The following is a 20,410-nucleotide window of genomic DNA, read 5'->3' as shown; positions in this document are numbered from 1 at the left end:
ATATCTGTTTGGCAGAGCAAGTCGAGGATCATGTGCAGATGTCACCATGGTCTGAGGTTTATCCTCTATACTCTTGAGCCGTGACTCAAGTACTTGTATGTAACGGTGTAACTGCTGATATTCTGCCATAACTGCCAGACCCTTGGCTCAGTCCTAATGTTACGGGGGGCTGTCTGATAATAACTGAAAGGAGTATCAGACAGTCAGGGTCCACCGTGCAAAGACTTTGCTGCAGACTATGGCAGAGTGCAATACCTCTGTTAACTCACAGAAGGATATAATAAGTAAGTAAAGCAATTCCTCCCTTACTTGGAGGGTGTGTGGAATGATCTCTGTTAATAATCACAGAGACAAAGGCAATGTGTGCGAAATGGCACCTACCTAGGTCCGCTCTTCTAGTGGTGCAAAAGAGACGAACAGCAGCGTAAGCCGCACAAAGCTCCTACCTGCGTTCGCTCCACTAGTGTGCGAGGACACGAACCACTAGATATGGCACCTGCCTAGGTCCGCTCTTCTAGTGGTGCAAAAGAGACGAACAGCAGCGTAAGCCGCACAAAGCTCCTACCTCTGTTCGCTCCCCTAGTGTGCGAGGATACGAACAACTGCCAGACGCAGTATAAGGAACGTTACCCTAGCGGCAACGTCCACCTACGAGTAGAATCACAAGGCCCAGCCAGACCATGTGCCTCAGGCACCTGCCTATGTCCGCTCCCCTAAGAGAAAAGGATACGGACAGCAGCCGAAGCTGTAAGGTATAAGAACGCTACCCTGCCGGTAGCGCTCACCTAGCATAGACAGAGGGATGCCTAGAGGAACGCGCACAGAGCGTCTACTCATATGCATGAACCAAGAGGACTGAGCACCATGCGGCGTGTGTCAGGGTCTTATATAGACTCTGTGCCTCATCCAAGATGGAGGACACCAGAGCCAATCCGCTGCCAGAACGACAGGAGTGACGTCATGCTGGCCTATCACCGAGCAAGACGTCACAAGCACATGACCAGCGACCAATCGGCATAGAAGGTGTCAGAGACATGTGACCTCGTGTCAGCGATGATGTCACCCGCACATGTGCAATGGCTCCAAGATTGGACTTAGTCTCCGGCGCTCGCACATGTGCAGTAGCAAGAAATCTGGACTTAGTCTCCAGCGCTCGCACATGTGCAGTAGCAAGAAATCTGGACTTAGTCTCCAGCGCTCGCACATGTGCAGTAGCAAGAAATCTGGACTTAGTCTCCAGCGCTCGCACATGTGCAGTAGCAAGAAATCTGGACATAGTCTCCAGTGCTCGCAGCAACCGTAACAGGTCCCTCCGCGACGAAGTGTTCCATCAGATCACTCTTCGTTGGGGACTCCCGGATGTGGATCTCATGGCGTCTCGAATGAATGCCAAAATACGTCCCTTCATATCCCGGTCGAGAGACCCGCTAGCGATCGGCTCCGACGCCCTAGTCTTTCCGTGGGCGCAGTTCCACCTACCCTACATCTTCCCTACGTTTCCTCTCATTCCGAGAGTAATCAAGAAAATCAAAGCGGAGGGAATCCCGGTGATCCTCATGGCCCCGGACTGGCCCAGGAGAGCCTGGTACCCATAGCTTCTCCAACTGCTCGGCGACACTCCCTGGCGTCTTCCCGACCGCCCGGATCTTCTGTCGCAAGGTCCAATATTTCACCAGAATACAGAACAGCTGCATTTGACGGCGTGGCGCTTGAAACCTTGATTCTAGCAAAATCAGGTCTTTCTTCTAAGGTAGTTCATGCCATGCTTAATGCTCGGAAGCCCTCCTCCGCCAGTATGTACCACAGGACCTGGAAGACCTATCTTTCCTGGTGGGACCGTCATAATCGGTCACCCCTTACCTTTTCAATCCCTAATGTTCTTGCCTTTCTGCAAGACGGTCTGGACTCGGGACTAGCTCTCAGTACCCTTAAAGGACAAGTTTCTGCCTTGTCAGTATTTTTCCAGAATTGGCTGGCTTCTCGCCCTCAGGTCCGCACCTTTCTTCAAGGGGTGGTGCATTTGGTCCCTTTTTATCACCACCCCTTAGATCCCTGGGATCTGAATCTGGTTCTCGGAGCTCTTCAGCTTCCTCCCTTCGAACCTCTGAGAGAAATCTCTCTTCAACGACTGTCCTGGAAGGTTGCCTTTTTAGTCACTATTACCTCTATCAGGCGAGTGTCCGAACTAGCGGCTCTTTCCTTTCACTCACCTTACCTGATATTCCATCATGATAAGGTGGTCCTTCGGCCTTCCCCCGCTTTTCTCCCGAAGGTCGTATCTTCTTTCCACTTAAACGAGGACATTGTGTTGCCGTCATTCTGCCCGGTGCCGGTCCACTCGTTTGAAACAGCCCTTCACACTCTAGATCTCGTCAGAGCTCTGCGGATCTACATCTCCAGAACAGCGCTATTGCACAAGTCCGATGCCCTCTTCGTCCTCTCACAAGGACACAAAAAGGGCAATCCGGCTTCTAAATCCACGATTTCTCGATGGATTAGGACTGCCATCTGTGAGGCTTACAAAACACGAGGTGTTGTTCCTCCTCAATCTGTGCGGGCCCACTCTACGCGAGCAGTGGGTGCTTCCTGGGCTATCCGCCATCAGGCTTCGGCGGCCCAACTTTGCAATGCCGCTACATGGTCCAGTGTGCACATGTTTACAAAATTCTACAGAGTGCATACGCATGCTTCCGCGGATGCTGCTCTTGGAAGACAAGTCCTTCAGGCGGCAGTGGCCCATTTATAAGTGCCCACTGATCGTTTTTTTGACAGTGTTTTGATATATGTTCACTGCAGTTGCAGTCGTTAGTCAGCTCTTAGTCTGATGTTATACACTGTTAATAGTTCAGTTCCCACCCAGGGACTGCTTTGGGACGTCCCACTGTCTGTGTCCCCCAATGAAAAGTCGAGAAAGGAAATGACATTTTTGTGTACTTGTGGCGCCCCTGAGGCTTCCGTCGCCACAGGTCATTGCACCCCATCAGCGGTGTGATGCCCCATTCTGGGTGAGGAAGGGAGTGAACACCGGTCCCCTGGTAAATCCACACTACACCCATTGCTAGGAACATACTGGGACCAGGGAAAGTGGCAGAAAACCCTCCCATGCTGCATGCTGAGAGGGGCCGTAAGACCCATCCCTGCTCCCGTAGGGTGGTAGCTTAGCAACTGGGGAGGTGGGAGGAGCCACCAGAGAGCAGATAGAGAAAGGAAGGTCAAGTTAGTTTCAGTTTACCTCAGGGAGTGAGAGAGTGAGGAGCCAGCATGTAGTTGGAGAAGAAGAACGAGAGAAAGGAGGGAGGAGGAGGCCTGCTGGAGGCAGGCAAGGAAGAAAGAAAAGAAAGAAAGAAGGAAAGAAAGCTCCAAGTCAAACAGGAGCAGAGAAACAGAAGGAGACGCTTCCTGGTGAAGATCCTGGGACCCAGAGGTCCAGGTGACACCACGCAGAAGACAGAAGGAGTCGCAGGGCCACGGGTAGTCTGTATAGCTGTCGGGGCAGTTTAGAGCTACGGTGGCCTGTTCCACAATAACATCGGTGGAGGGAAATAGCTGCAACAGGGGACGGTCCCTAGAGACTGGAGGAGTGCAAAGATCATCTCCAAACAGTAAAAACCGAGGCCCAGGGAATGTTGTAAACTCCCCGGGCCAGAACCCATAGCAGACCTTCAGAAAAGGGGTAATCAGCCGACAGGTGACCCCCCAGCCTGGAGGCTGTAGTGGAGGCCAAGCCAGGTTTATCCTATTAAAGGCAAGGCTAAGGAAGACAGCAGAAGAAAGAGACACTTAAGAGAAGGGTACCGGCTTTTACTCTCAGAATCACCCAGAAACGGCGGAGGTCCCTGACGGTGGTCCCAGCAGTCCAAGGGTCCCAACAGTACTGTGACAAGAAGTGTGAGTAAAGAACTTGAACTGCACCCTTGGAGTGGTCTCTGTTATTGCAGCTGCATAGACATTCACAAGCACCAACTGTGCCCCGGGCATTGCTCCACCTGTGGGGAGCAGTACCACCATTGCTGCCATAACATCACCCCGGTGGCCTCACATAGCAGTGGCGGCTTAATAGCCGCATACCACAGGTGGCGTCACGAACACAAACTTTAATTCAAGCCACATATTTTACTGACACCCACCAGGGCCACGGAGCCGGGCCCAGCCACCACTGACTATCACCGGACCAGCCCTGCCCGGCACCGGGTGTCCCATAGCCCTGGGGTGGGCGAGTCATACTCACCGTAAAATGTCTTCCTTGGAGCCTTTCATTGGGGGACACAGCTCCCACCCTTGTGGTTTTGGTTGTCCTTCTCCTACTGCTTTTACACCACACTGAGCTAGTTTCCTGCCTTGCTAGGGTATATGCTATGGGGGAAGGAGCTAACACTTTTGCAAATCTAGTGTCACGCCTCCCTAGAGACATCATAATACCCACTGTCTGTGTCCCCCAATGAAAGGCTCCAAGGAAGACATTTTACGGTGAGTACACAAAAATGTCATTTTTTTGTAGCCAGCTCGGGTAGAGCAGACGGCTGCAGCCTGCAGACCACAGCTGGCAACTTCACCTTGGCTGGTAATACAAAACAGAGGGCACCCCATGCTGTTATTTTAAAGTAAATAAACAATTTAAAACAAAAAACGTGGGGACCCCCCAAATTGGATCACCACCAGCCAAGGAAAGGCGGACAGCTGTGGTCTGGTAAGCTCAGACTAGTGAGGTCCATGGTTATTGGACCCTCGCAAGGCCTAAAAATAGCACGTGCAGTCGCCCCAGAAGTGGCGCATCCATTAGATGTGCAAATCCTGCTGCTTCGCCCCAGCACATCCCATTGCCTTGGTGCTGTGGCAAACGGGGTAATATATGGGATTGATACCAGCTGTGTAATGTCACGTGGCATCAAGCCCTGGCATTAGTGATGTCACGGCATCTATCAGATACATCACTAACGTCGATGTATCTGATAGATAGTAACCCAGTCAGTAACAAAAAAAAAATAGACAACAAAAAAACATTTTATTTGAGAAAAAAAACACTTCCCAAAACATTCCCTCTTTCACCAATTTATTAAAAAGAAAAAAAAATCCGGGTCCGGCGTAATCCAATAATACTACAATTCATACTCACTGTCCCAGTCAATGAAGAACAGAATGTTCCCCATTGGCTGGGAGAGCAATGCAGTTACCTGAGCTAACATGATTACGTCAGGCCAGGTCACTGCAGGGCATAACGAGCGCCGACGTCATGAACTCGTGAGGTCAGCATTTGTCACTGAGTTCCATGGCTGCCGCGTTCTCACTCAAACTGTCCTGTGAGACCAAGATATCATCGCTAGTTACAGTCTCGGGCCGTCTGCAAGACTTGATGTGAGAATGCGACGGCATGGAAGTCAGTGACGAGTGATGAAGCCGAGCACTGACGTCACGAGTTCAGCGGAGAGCAACAGAGCCGGTAATGATCAGAGCTAACCACCTGATGTTGGCGCTCGTCATCCCGTAGCTGCTTGCACACTGCTGTGTGAGTCACTGCGGGGCTGGCCAGGACATTGCAAGATACACTGTAGAGGCACCAATAGACTGAAGCCACACGGAGCTTCTTCTGTGTGTCTTCAGGAGATCCCAGAAACCATATGTGAGTCAGAAATGCATGCAGGCAAATTCTCCAGGCTCTCTCCATTCAGTTTCATCACTTTCCCATCCATTTCAGCCTTTTCCTCACCCCCCTGGACCTTTTTGTTGGGTTCAGCAGAAAATGACTCGCATTTCCCATTGACTTGCATTGTACTCACTATTTGGAACGAATATACGAATATTATAAAGTACTCGTTACGAGTATAGTGATTACGAATATTACGGTACTTGCTCCTCTCTACTGTAGTTATGTGTTTTCAGGTAGCACCTATATACATGTTATTGCACATATGTGCATCTGTGTGTATGTATTACACCTACAGGTGTGTATGGGTATATATGAGTGTATACATAATATTACATGGACAGGTGTGTATGGGTATATATGTGTGTATACATGTTTTATAGTTTTTAAGGTTGAAGGGAGACTCTAAGTCCATCTAGTTCAACCCGTAGCCTAACATGTTGATCCAGAGGAAGGCAAAAAAACCCCAATGTGTCAAACCGCCTCAATGGGGAAAAAAAATGTCCTTCCTTCGTCCACATCCGGCAATCAGACTAGTTCCCTGGATCAATACCCTGTCATAAAATCTAATATACATAACTGTTAATATTATATTCTTCAAGAAAGGCATCCAGGCTCTGCTTAAATGTTAGTAGTGAATCACTCATTACAACATCATGCGGCAGAGAGTTCCATAGTCTCACTGCTCGTACAGTAAAGAATCCTCGTCTGTGATTATGATTAAACCTTTTTTCCTCAAGACATAGCGGATGCTCACGTGTTCCAGTCGCAGGCCTAGGTGTAAAGAGATCTTTGGAAAGGTCTCTGTACTGTCCCCTCATATGTTTGTACATTGTGATTAGATCCCCCCTAAGCCTTTGTTTTTCCAAACTAAATAACCCCAAGTTTAATAACCTGTCTTGGTATTGCAGCCCCCCCCCATTCCTCTAATAATCTTGGTCGCTCTTTTATCTACCTGTAAGATTATGTTATTCATAACCTTCTATACTTTTGCTATCAAGAAAAGCCTCCATTCCTGCCTTAAATTCATTCAGTGAGTTGGCCATCACTACTTCCTCAGGAAGAGAGTTCCAGAGCCTCACTGCTCTTACCGTGAAGAACCCTCTTCTATGCTGATGTAGGAATTTTCTTTCCTCCAATCGAAGAGAATGCCCCCTTGTTCGTGTCACAGTCCTTGGTACAAACAGATCATGGGAGAGATCTCTATATGGCCCTCTGATATATTTGTACATATTTATAAGGTCTCCCCTAAGTCTTCTCTTTTCTAGAGTAAATAGACCTAATTTTGATAACCTTTCCGTGTATTGTAATGCACCCATTCCATTTATTATTTTAGTAGCCCGCCTCTGAACCCTTTCAAGTTCAGTAATGTCTTTCTTGAGCACCGGCGCCCAAAATTGCACACAATACTCCAAGTGTGGTGTGACGAGTGATTTGTACAGAGGGAGAATGATGTTTTCATCTCGTGCCCCCAGACCTCTTCTAATGCATCCCATCACCCTATTTGCTTTGGTGGCTGCTGCCTGACATTGGGCACCCCAATTTAGCTTCTTATTGACTAAGATGCCTAAGTCTTTTTCCATGTCTGATTTCCCCAGCAGTTTCCCATTTAGTAAGTAATTGTAGCATCTGTTTCTCCTTCCCATGTGCAGAACCTTACACTTATCTGTGTTAAACCTCATTTGCCATTTTTAAGCCCAATTCTCCAATTTACTCAAACCCATCTGTAGTTGCAAACTGTCCTCTTTTGTGTTAACTACCTTACATAGTTTTGTATCATCTGCAAATACTGATATTTTACTCTGTAAACCATCCACCAGATCATTAATAAATATATTAAATAGTAGGGGGCCCAATACAGACCCCTGTGGCACCCCACTAGTAACCCTGGCCCAATCTGAGTATGCGCCATTAATAACCACTCTTTGTTTTCTACCACTAAGCCAGCTACCTACCCATCTACACACATTTTCCCTGAGCCCAAGCGTTCTCATTTTACTTAGCAGTCTTTTATGTGGGACAGTGTCAAATGCTTTACCGAAGTCGAGATAAATGACATCCAATGATTCTCCTCGGTCCATGTGAGAGCTTACATCCTCATAGAAGCTGATCAGGTTAGTTTGACAGGAGCGATCCTTCATAAATCCATGTTGATATGGAGTTAAACAATTATTAACATTGAGACATTCCATAATAGTATCCCTTAAAAACCCTTCAAACATTTTACCCACAACAGATGTTGTTCTTACACCTATGGGTGTGTATGGGTATATATGTCTGTATATAAAAAAATTACACGTACATGAGTGTATTGGTATATATAAAGCATTGTCACCAGGATGAGGAGTAAATCTCTGTGTGACACCGGGAGGGAAGAAATGTCACCAAGATGAGGGGGTAAATCTCTGTGTGACACTGGGAGGAAAGCATTGTCACCAGGATGAGGGGGTAAATCTCTGTGTGACACCGGGAGGAAAGCATTGTCACCAGGATGAGGGGGTAAATCTCTGTGTGACACTGGGAGGAAAGCATTGTCACCAGGATGAGGGGGTAAATCTCTGTGTGATACCTGGAGGAAATCATTGTTACCAGGATGAGGGGGTAAATCTCTGTGTGACACCGGAAGGAAAGCATTGTCACCAGGATGAGGGGGTAAATCTCTGTGTGACACTGGGAGGAAAGCATTGTCACCAGGATGAGGGGGTAAATCTCTGTGTGACACTGGGAGGAAAGCATTGTCACCAGGATGAGGGGGTAAATCTCTCTGTGATACCGGGAGGAAATCATTGTCACCAGGATGAGGGGGTAAATCTCTGTGTGACACCGGAAGGAAAGCATTGTCACCAGGATGAGGGGGTAAATCTCTGTGTGACACCGGGGGGAAAGCATTTTCACCAGGATGAGGGGGTAAATCTCTGTGTGACACTGGGAGGAAAGCATTGTCACCAGGATGAGGGGGTAAATCTCTGTGTGATACCGGGAGGAAATCATTGTTACCAGGATGAGGGGGTAAATCTCTGTGTGACACCGGAAGGAAAGCATTGTCACCAGGATGAGGGGGTAAATCTCTGTGTGACACTGGGAGGAAAGCATTGTCACCAGGATGAGGGGGTAAATCTCTGTGTGACACTGGGAGGAAAGCATTGTCACCAGGATGAGGGGGTAAATCTCTGTGTGATACCGGGAGGAAATCATTGTCACCAGGATGAGGGGGTAAATCTCTGTGTGACACCGGAAGGAAAGCATTGTCACCAGGATGAGGGGGTAAATCTCTGTGTGACACCGGGGAGAAAGCATTTTCACCAGGATGAGAGGGTCAATCTCTGTGTGACACCGGGGGGAAAGCATTGTCACCAGGATGAGGGGGTAAATCTCTGTGTGACACCGGGAGGAAAGCATTGTCACCAGGATGAGGGGGTAAATCTCTGTGTGACACCGGGAGGAAAGCATTGTCACCAGGATGAGGGGGGTAAATCTCTGTGTGACACTGGGAGGAAAGCATTGTCACCAGGATGAGAGGGTCAATCTCTGTGTGACACCGGGGGGAAAGCATTGTCACCAGGATGAGAGGGTCAATCTCTGTGTGACACCGGGGGGAAAGTATTGTCATCAGGATGAAAGGGTAAATCTGTGTGACACCGGGGGGAAAGCATTGTCACCAGGATGAGGGGGTAAATCTCTGTGTGATACCGGGAGGAAAGCATTGTCCCAGGATGAGGGGGTAAATCTCTGTGTGACACTGGGAGGAAAGCATTGTCACCAGGATGAGGGGGTAAATCTCTGTGTGATACTGGGAGGAAATCATTGTCACCAGGATGAGGGGGTAAATCTCTGTGTGACACCGGGAGGAAAGCATTGTCACCAGGATGAGAGGGTCAATCTCTGTGTGACACCGGGGGGAAAGCATTGTCACCAGGATGAGGGCGTAAATCTCTGTGTGACACCGGGGGGAAAGCATTGTCATCAGGATGAAAGGGTAAATCTGTGTGACACCGGGGGGAAAGCATTGTCACCAGGATGAGGGGGTAAATCTCTGTGTGATACCGGGGGTAAAGCATTGTCACCAGGATGAGAGGGTCAATCTCTGTGTGACACCGGGGGGAAAGCATTGTCACCAGTATGAGGGGGTAAATCTCTGTGTGACACCGGGGGGAAAGCATTGTCACCAGTATGAGGGGGTAAATCTGTGTGTGACCACGGGGGGAAAGCATTGTCACCAAGATGAGGGGGTAAATCTGTGTGTGACACTGGGAGGAAAGCATTGTCACCAGGATGAGGGGGTAAATCTCTGTGTGACACCGGGGGGAAAGCATTGTCACCAGGATGAGGGGGTAAATCTCTGTGTGACACCGGGGGGAAAGCATTGTCACCAGGATGAGGGGGTAAATCTCTGTGTGACACCGGGGGGAAAGCATTGTCACCAGGATGAGGGCGTAAATCTCTGTGTGACACCGGGGGGAAAGCATTGTCACCAGGATGAGGGGGTAAATCTCTGTGTGACACCGGGGGAAAGCATTGTCACCAGGATGAGGGGGTAAATCTGTGTCTGACACTGGGAAAAGCATTGTCACCAGGATGAGAGTATAAATTTTTGTCCGACATTGTCTAACCAGTAAGGTAGATCTCGTGTTGGGCCATCGAGGTGCTTTTTCTTGTCCATCCTTAATGATTTCTATTATTTTTTCCAGTGGATCTGAAGACCGATGTGGCTCATCTCGGAGGATCCCATTTATTTCTTGTTTCATTTTTGCTGTTATAAAACCTGATTGGATTCATGAATCACGTGATGTCACAAGTTGTGAACCGGACAGTTGTAAGTGAGGTTGTCCTCCTGGGTCTGACAGAGAGTCCCGAGCTGCAGGACGCCATTTTTACCTTGTTCCTTATCATCTACACCTTGAATTTACTTGGAAATAGCTTCATCCTGGTCATTGTGGTCCTTGACAGCAGCCTCCACACCCCAATGTATTTCTTCCTTTGTAACCTCTCATTCTTGGATATTTGCTTTTCTTCAGTTACGGTTCCTAAAATGCTCCAGAACTTATTAACTGGGCAGAAGCAAATCTCTCTGACGGCATGCCTAGCCCCGATGCATTTCTTCCACTTTCTGGGCAGTACGGAGGTCCTGATCCTGACGGCAATGTCATTTGACAGGTATGTGGCCATCTGTCGACCTCTGCACTACACAGCGGTCATGAATGTGTCCATGTGTCTCTCACTTGCCCTCAGCTCTTGGTCTGCTGGCTTCGTGCACTCATTGGTTCACACCATGTTCACTTCCCAGCTTCCTTTCTGTGGTCCAAACAGAATGAACCATTTTTTCTGTGACATCAAACCGTTGTTGGGACTGGCGTGTACTGACACCTCTCTCAATGTCAGGCTCCTGTATCTCATCACAGGGTCTTTAGTTATGGCCTCCTTCCTTCTGACTCTTCTTTCATATGCGCTCATTGGCATTTCCCTTCTTCACATTCCCTCGGCCTCAGGGAGGATGAGGGGCTTCTCTACCTGCACGGCACACCTGATAGTGGTCATACTGCTGTATGGCACAGCACTCTTCACTTACCTGCGCCCTGTTACTCAAGAGTCTCTACGAGTTGATCAGATTGCCGCTATTTCCTTCACCGTCTTCACCCCAATGCTGAACCCACTAATTTATACTCTGCGGAATAAAGATGTCCACAGGGCCACAAAATGCCTGATTGGGCTCCTGGTGTAATGTGGAGAAAGCTCCAGTGGTGGTTATAATATCGGCCTAGTGGTTACGTGATCTCCAAAGTCTAGAGACTCCTTACATGTAGAGACATGTGTACTGTGAAGGCAATATAGGATCATAATATAAAGGGTTAATAAAGAGATGCAGGTTATACGTACCCAATGAGATCTTATATACGTATGTGGGGATGATATATACTATATATGCTGAATGTGGGTGATATATACTGTGTACATATATTTGCATTACTCTATAAAGAAACTGCAGCACTAAAAACAAAAAGTGGTGGAATTCTGGAAATCACGGGATGGATAGATATGTTAATGTTATGCAAATTTAACAAAAATGGAAACAAAAGGTTCACTATTTCTAGTATAGAAAATGAGCACCACATGCAGAAATCCCGGCACCTCCAGCCTCAGCTGCTATAACTCCAGTCATTAATGGTCATCTGAGGACCACGACCCTGCAGGCGACTCACAGTAGCGCAAGATGCAAGAAACAAGCAGCGGGTTCTCATCTCCTGAGACACAATAGAAAAGTCCAGACCACAAATCAATGTAAAGTCGGGCTGTTAGTGCACCTAGAAGGAAGACGAGAGGGATCCTACCTTCATGTCATTGCCAGGAACTAGATTAGTAATTCTGCCTTACAAATTGCTTGCACTTTTGATGAATAGGGCGGGCGGCATGGACACGCACCACCCAGCTCATCTCCAGCTTTGCCAATCTTGACAGAGCGGATTCAAACTAGGGAGAAAATGTTAATTGTCACCACATTTGTTTCGTTTCGACACTCTGCATTGCGCAAAATGTTGTGACTTTCAGTGCTTTTGCATCACTTTAGTGGCATAAAATTTCTAATGAATCAGTCACAAAGTCACAAAATGGAAATGGAGAAATTAAAAAAAGGAAAACTACAGTCATGGCCAAAACTGTTGGCACTAGAGATGGGCAAACCTTTTAAAGTTTGGTTCACCGAGCCTTACCAAACAAACGCTGCATTTAACGAACCATTTGATGAACTTTTCCCAACCTTATTGGATTCAATGGGAGGCCAAACCTAAGGCAGAGAAAACTCCTTTATGTGCCACCCCCGTGTCAGCAGTCGGGGCTGCTCGGATCCAGATCTGCGGTGGCTCGAGGGGCGTCCAGACCAACGGGTCATGCGGCCACTCAAATGAAGGGGGTATTTACAGGGGATGGTGTATTTTAGAGTTCGTGACGCCAGCCATGGTATGTGGTAATTAGGAGTACCACCGCTGCAGTCGGGGAGTACCCGGGGATGATGGAATGGGGCAGCCAGGTGTTAGAACCCTCCACGAGTAGGGGGAATGCCCCGGGACTCTGTGATGGTGTTCGGTGAGTGCCATGGGGAGTGAAGGGGGTCACTTTCGTACTCACACAGTCCATAAAGCTGACACCGACAACTGGATAAACCAAAGTTCTGGACACCGCTGCCACTGAGGGGAGCTAGTTTGGGTCCCATCCCCGATGGTGTTGCCTGGTGATCTATGACCTTCCTCCTGGCACTTAATACACTACTTTGTTGGCCCCGGTTGCATAAAACTAGTCAGGTCCTGCTCTCCAGTGTGGCTAACACTGGGAGCTTGCTCTCAGGGTTCACGCTTGGGATTTCCCGGACCGTTTTAGTGGAAAGACCTATCTCCATCGTTGCGCTTGTACCCTGATTTTGGAGTGGGTGGAGAGCGGATCTTGCAGGCTCTGTTTTCGTCAGGTCAATTGTCAAGTTCTCTGAAGCTACTCCCTGACCTAGGGTCCACGTACCCAGTCGTGCCCTGGTCCCAGCCCGGTGATGGTACAAGGCCGCCGGCTGTCCTTCTCGACAGTTTCGTGCCTCTTATCATAATCCCCTGCGATCGGGGGTCCAGCTCCTACTAGGCCTAGACCACTGTCTGCCACTTAGTTGCTTCCAAGGAGCCCGGCTCCTCACCTCCTCTCTCCTTCACTCTCCAACTCCAACTTCAACTAACTGACACTCCTGACCTCCTCAACCAACCCCTCAAGTGGGCGACCCTATTCCACTCAGGCCGTCCACTGGTGTGGCTGGTGGGTGTGGTGCAGAGTGTACCTAGGACTTTATTTGGCTGATGTAGGCAACACCAATTAGTTGGGGACCCATAACCAAGGAGGAGGTGGATACTGTACAGAAGGGCTGATTGCACAATACCCTGTGACAACCTGATAGTCCAGGGCGTCACATTCCCCCTTGGTTAAACGTAGCCCGTCCTTGAGCTACAGGTCATCAGAGGTTTATTTTTTTTTTTTTTTTTAAGCTGTAAAAGTAGAAAAGAAAAATTTTTTATTTACAACATACTTCCCTCATTAGGGAGGCTGGATACTTGAACGTTACATAATTTTTAGAGTTCATCGTTCCAACGATGGAACTCTACCGGTTTCAGTAGTAGCGGAGGCTCAACCTGCTCTGTTGCAGCCTCTTCCTGCAACAGTCCAGTCCCAATGTCTTGAATCCCATTAACCCGCCACCCAAACAACCTGACCCGCTGCATACCTATGGTGGGTCCGTGACCAGGTTAAGGTCCCAGGTGTTGTAATAGACGACTACGGTGGTCACAGGAGGTGCAACTATTTACAGGAACACAAGTTCGTGTTGGTCACAACCAGTCCTGTGACCATGGTCCATATTTATCACTATAAAAGATTGATGCATAATTAAACGAAGTCCATGCACCGGGGTACACACTATAACAAATCTTCTCCATAATCTGGTAACTTTTCTCTTTTCATTCAAACCCTGTTGATTAAGTGCTTATCTTCTACATTTTCTATATGAACAATAACAAACTTTGAAAAACAAGAAACGAAAACACAGACACCTAACGTACTGTAAGGACATTATACATTTTACTGGTACCGCTAGTATTCTTCCCTGTACCTTCGTGGGGGCTGCACAAAGGTAGCCCGGGTCTACCTTCTCAATTCTGAACCCTCATCCCCCTCTTGTGACATGACTAGATTGCCTACAGATTCCTCACCCTCAATGCTAGGTGTAGCTGGTAGGACTCTACGTGTGCGTGGCAAGGGGACAGGTGCTACTCTGGGTGTTGAAGTGGGTGCAGTGTCAGTAAGCCTTTCCTGTTCTGGTTCTTCCACGGGTTGTGGGAATGTTAACACAGGGACTGATACTGCTCCATTCTGCATAGGCCAATCTTCTGGAAAGTCATCCAGAATAGTACGGATCATTCTCTTTCCTCCTTCCACCACTTGAGGTTGGGGTTGAGGCTCATCTGCTACTCGCAAGGGAGCTGAACATCTTTTCAGGTGGTCTCAGGAGACACTAGCCGTGGTTCTTTCCTGGTCCTTGCTGATAAGGCAGGTCTTCTGGTTGTCGACGGCTGTACCACATATGGCTCCTTTTCCCATTGATCATCTAATTTGCGCAGCTTTCTTTTTCTTTTCAGCACAATCTCGCCTGGTGAGAAGGGGGGCGCTTTTGCTTGCTTATTAAAATTCCTCTCTTGCCATTCCCTGGTTTGATTCAAACTCTCTTCAACACACTTCTGAATCTGTTTGTACTGGATCTGGCGACGTGAGTCCCAATCCTCTCCGGGCAAGTAGGTTTAAGGCAATTCAACCTCCATGTCTAAGTCCACTGGAAGTCTTCCAGGTCTGGTCCTCATCAGGTAAGCTGGGGTGCACTTGGTGGATCCCACTGGAATGTTGTTATAGATGTCCACAAGGTCTGGCAGCTTTTCAGGCCACTAGTTCCGCTCCTCAAGGGGAAGAGTTTTCAGCAAATTGATCACTAGGTGGTTCATCTTCTCACACATCCCATTTGTCTGCGCATGATAGGGGGTGGTGCGTAACTTATTGCACCCGTACAGACTGCAGAACTCAAGGAAGATATCAGCCTTGAATGCGGGACCTTGATCAGTAAGGACTCGATTGGGATACCCATGCGGCCTACAGAAGTGCGCTTGGAACACCTTTGCCGCAGTGCTGGCAGTCAGATCTTTAACGGGTACCACTACCAAGAACCTTGAATAGGGGTCGACCATCGTGAGCGCATACGTATACCCACTCCTGCTGGGGGTTAACTTGACAAGGTCCAGGGCCACAATCTCCAGGGGCTGTTTGGTGACAATCGGCTGAAGTGGTGCTCACTGGCTGGTGCCCTCCTGCCTTCTCAAGGCACAGGGACCGAAATTCCTACACCAGGCTTCTATGGAGTCTCTCATTCCTATCCAGTAGAAGCGACTTCTCAGCAACATTTCCAGCTTCTTCCATCCGAAGTGCCCAGCTCCATCATGGTACGCTTCCAGCACAACCGGGACATACGCCCGGGGTATCATGATCTGGCAGATCCTCTCATGGGTCTTTGGGTTGGTTAAGCTTCTGCACAATTTGCCTTGGTGGAGATAAAGCCGACTTCGGTCTTGCCAAAGTTTCTTGGCTTATTCTGAGGCGCCCGGCTCAAGGCGAGCACCATGTCTGACCAGCAGTGCCTTAACCAATATGATTGCAGGGTCCCCATCTTGTGCTTCCTGCCAACCATGATGAGCCAAGGGATCACACGTCATTTCTTGTTGATGGGCATATGGTCGGGGCCGCTCCGTGAGCATGGGCTGATGAAAGGCAGGCAATTCAATCTCCTCTAGGTCATCTTTGTCTCTCCCATCATCAAACAGATGGGGCATTCTGGACAGTGCATCAGCATTTGTGTTCTTGAGGCCAGCCATGTATTTTATGATAAAATCATAATTTGCTAAACTTGCGACCCATCGTTGTTCTAAGGCTCCCAACGTTTCTGTATTCAGGTGAGTCATAGTATCATAGTTTTTTAAGGTTGAAGGGAGACTCTAAGTCCATCTAGTTCAACCCGTAGCCTAACATGTTGATCCAGAGGAAGGCAAAAAAAAACAAAAAAAAACAATGTGGCAAACAAGCTCCAATGGGGAAAAAAATTCCTTCCTGACTCCACATCCGGCAATCAGACTAGTTCCCTGGATCAATACCCTGTCATAAAATCTAATATACATAACTGGTAATATTAAATTTTTTAAGAAAGGCATCCAGGCTCTGCTTAAATGTTAGTAGTGAATCACTCATTACAACATCATGCGGCAGAGAGTTCCATAGTCTCACTGCTCGTACAGTAAAGAATCCTCCTCTGTGATTATGATTAAACCTTCTTTCCTCAAGACATAGCGGATGCCCCCGTGTTCCAGTCACAGGCCTAGGTGTAAAGAGATCTTTGGAAAGGTCTCTGTACTGTCCCCTCATATATTTATACATTGTGATTAGATCCCCCCTAAGCCTTCGTTTTTCCAAACTAAATAACCCTAAGTTTAATAACCTGTCTTGGTATTGCAGCCCACCCATTCCTCTAATAATCTTGGTCGCTCTTCTTTTCACCCTCTCCAGTTCAGCTATGTCAACGGATTATTGTCCATGTAACTTTGCGGTAGCAAGGTAGTGCTTAAACCTTTCCAACACAGCCCATACAAGTCCCAGGAACTCTAGTTTAAAGGAACTATAGTTCTCCGGGTTCCTTTCCGTGGGCCTCAGCTTCTGGCTGGTGTAGGCTATCGCCTTCTCCTTGCCCTTCTGCACCTGTGACAGGACAGCTCCAAGTCCCTTGTTACTAGCATCCGTGTACAGGATGAACGGGAGACCGTAGTTGGGATACGCCAGAATTTCATCCCCTGTCAGGACAGACTTTATCTTCTCAAAAGATTCTTCTTGTTCCTTGCCCCACTGGAACGGAAGGCCCGAGGACTTGCCATGCACGGTTTGTCCCACTAGAAGGTCCTGCAAGGGAGCCACCTACTGTGTGTATCTCTTGACAAACCTTCGATACTACCCCATCAAACCCAGGAACTGCCGCACCTCTCTGACGGTTTTGGGCCTTGGCCAATTTTGAATAGCTGTAATTTTCTCGGGATCCGGTGCCACACCTTCAGCACTGACCGTGTGACGCCCAGGAACACCAGTCAAACAAAATCCTTGTTGCCTCCCTCCAAGGTCTGATGTCCACACTAGGTGAGGCGGAGCCAGGCGGTTAGCCCCACCCACCGAGGAGTTCACAGGCCTGGAGGAGGGAAAAGTAGTCAGTAAAAAGAGAGAAGAGTAAGGAGTTGAGGAGTTGGAGTGGAGAGGTAGAAGGGAGAGAAGCGGAGACTGTGTGTGTCTGGGTTGGAGCCCAGGTACCATCAGCAAGGTCGGCAGACGGTGGTGGCCATCTGCAGGAGTTGGTGGAGGTCAGCGGAACCGTAGCACCGCGGTCGGGCGGTGGCCCGCCGGTACCGAACCAGGGAGCAGATTGAAGCCAAGCACCAAGGCAGGGTACTCAGACCCCGACTAGGCTAGGAGCTGCCATAAAGGTCAAATTCTCTGATTGCGGTCTGGACCTCAGGGGTTCATTCACAACCTAGTCCCGTCAGAAGGCAACAGCCCAACCCATCTGGATAAGAGCCACCGCCAAGGGCCAGAGATCCAAGGGTCAGCGCCTGTGGGCAAAACGGGCTCTCCCGACATGTACACACCGGGGAGCGGACTACCCGTGGGAAGCCATAGGAGTCAAACACACATACAGGTGCAGGAAAGGACAGCCACCATCAACCCGTCCGGGGAGAGTGAAAACACCGCAGCCAACTGTGGGCCCCATCCATCCAGCCATTTGGTTTACCAGAGACTCTGTCCTTGTCTACCTGAGTGAGTACACCAGTGCCATCCGGCACCGCGCTGCATCGCAACGTTGCACCGGCGTCCACGCTGCCTCCCTGCATCGGCACCTGCACCTATACCTCCCCCCTACTCCCTAACCGGGGCCCCGGGACCAACAGCCCCTACCCACGGAGGGTTCAACACCTCAGCTGCTCTCCGCCATCGCTCCCAAGATCCCCCGTCACCAGCAGCGGTGGTGCCCAACCATCATGACCGACATCCCACCACTAACCTTCCCTTTTCACTCGTGGGCGAGGAGGCGCTGCTGACCTGAGCACCAGCGAACCCCAGGCGAGCGGCGTTCCCGACCCCTCCGCCCGCGACAACTGCATGCCCCAAGTACTGTACCTTCGGCTTCAGCAGGTGGCACTTGGACGGCTTGAGCTTCATCCCATACTTAGACAGTGGCTCAAATACCTCTGAAAAGTGTTCCTGGTGTGCCTCATACATCTTGGAGTATACAATGATGTCGTCCAGGTACAGCAAGACCGTTTCAAAATTGCAGTGGCCCAAGCAGCACTCCATAAGCCTCTGGAACGTTCCCGGTGCGTTGCACAGCCCGAATGGCATGCTATTAAATTCACAAAGTCCCATCGGGGTAGCGAACACGGTCTTCTCTCGGTCTTCCTCGGCAACAGCCACCTGCCAGTATCCGCTAGTGAGATCAAGAGTAGAAAAGTATGTAGCAGATTTTAAGGCAGTCAACGATTCCTCAATTTGGGGCAAGGGATAAGCATCTTTGTGCGTGATCTTATTAATTTGTCGGTAATCTACACACATTCTCATGGTACCATTCTTTTTCTTCACAAGTACCAGAGGGGCAGCCCAGGGACTGTGTGACGCCCTGGGCAAGCCTGGGGTCACAGGTCAGTGCACCATCACACCCTACATCCCAGTTAGGAACACCAAAGCTACACAAAAATCCTTGTTGCCTTCCTCCAGCGACTGATGTTCACACCAGGGGGTGGGCCAGGCGGTTGGCTCCGCCCACCGAGGAGTTCACAGCTCTGGAGGCGGGAAAAACCAGCAGTCAAGCTAGGGAGGGAAAGGAGTAAACAGCTAAGATGAGCTAAGGAAGTGAAAGTAGTGAAGCGAAGTGGAAGTGGTAAAGGAGGACAGTAGGAGAAGTGAAGGAAAGTGAGAACAGTTACAGAAAGAAAGCTTGTAGTGTATCCGGCTGTGTGCAGGACAGGGTCAGCAACGGTCAGCAACGGTGGTGATTGTCTGAAGGGGTGACCGTTTGGAAGTTCCTGGAAGGACCGCGGACGGGTAGTGACCCGGCGGTCTGGAGCAGCGTACCAAAGGACAGTCAGCACCAGGGCAGGGGCCTCTCGGACCCCGGCAAGGCTAGGAGTCGCCATAATTTGCCAAATCCGTCAGTGAAGGGGACGTAGATCCCCCAACAACCAAGTTCCGATTGAAGGCAACAGCCCAACCTTTACAATAGAGACACCACCACCGCCAGGGCACCAGTTTCTGAGGGCCAGCGCCTGCGGGCAAAGAGTAGAGCTCCTCCGGTCCAGCTTGAAGCCGGGGAGCGAGTTACCGGTGGGAACCCATCGCTACCAACACACGAACATTAGGTGCAAGGATAAGGGACATCACCGCTACCGACTGGGAGAGCAAGTGCAGCCGTCCGTGGGACCGACCAACCAGCCGTTTGTTTACCGAGAACTGTGTCACCGTCTCAGGCTGAGTGAGTACCACAGTGCCGCAAGGCACAGCGCTGCCCCCGCGTCCCTGCGCCCACCAGGCCCTGCATCCTACACCTCATCACCGGGCCCCGGGATCACCGACCCCTACCCACAGAGGGGCAACACAACAACTAGCTGCTCCACATCACCACTCCCGGGATCCCCATATTGAGCAGCGGTGGTGCTACAAATCACCACAACCGTGGGTGGCGTCACGGACATTATCCCAACACCCCAAACCCCCTTTCACTCACGGGCGAGGAGCGCCGCTCGAGAACCCCCGGGATCCGGCCCACAGCTCGAGCCACCACTGAGCAGCGGCAGCCGCCGGACCCGAGCAGAAGGGGTGAGCGTAGTGTGCTGACACCCTCCTCCCCGCCCGCGACAACTGCAGCTGTCACGAATTACTCCAGCTTCCTTCATACTTCTGAGCATATCTTTAGCGCATTGGTAATGGGCAGGTGGTATGGGCCTATACCTCTCTTTGATAGGTGGGTGAGTGCCGGTGGGTATGTGATGTTGTACCCCTTTTATCCGCCCAAAATCCAATGGATGTTTACTGAAGACCTGCTCATACTCCTGGACTATCCTGTAGACCCCCTGTTTATGATGTGCGGGTGTAGAGTCGGTGCCCACGTGTAGCTCCTGACAC

General features: G+C 49.6%; 1 protein-coding gene across 1 annotated transcript; it reads left to right on the top strand.

Moving 5' to 3' along the window:
* The first annotated feature begins 10,427 nt into the window (after window positions 1-10,427).
* Window positions 10,428-11,360, top strand: LOC142290791 (olfactory receptor 12D1-like). Its single transcript, XM_075334791.1, has one exon. It carries the CDS (start codon window positions 10,428-10,430, stop codon window positions 11,358-11,360), a length of 933 nt encoding a protein of 310 aa, XP_075190906.1.
* The last annotated feature ends 9,050 nt before the right edge of the window (window positions 11,361-20,410 follow it).

Source organism: Anomaloglossus baeobatrachus, chromosome 2 (assembly GCF_048569485.1).
Source record: "Anomaloglossus baeobatrachus isolate aAnoBae1 chromosome 2, aAnoBae1.hap1, whole genome shotgun sequence".
In the NCBI taxonomy this organism is placed as follows: Eukaryota; Metazoa; Chordata; class Amphibia; order Anura; family Aromobatidae; genus Anomaloglossus; species Anomaloglossus baeobatrachus.
The sequence above is the reverse complement of the archived record's forward strand: the minus strand, read 5'-3'. Positions and strand labels throughout refer to the sequence as shown.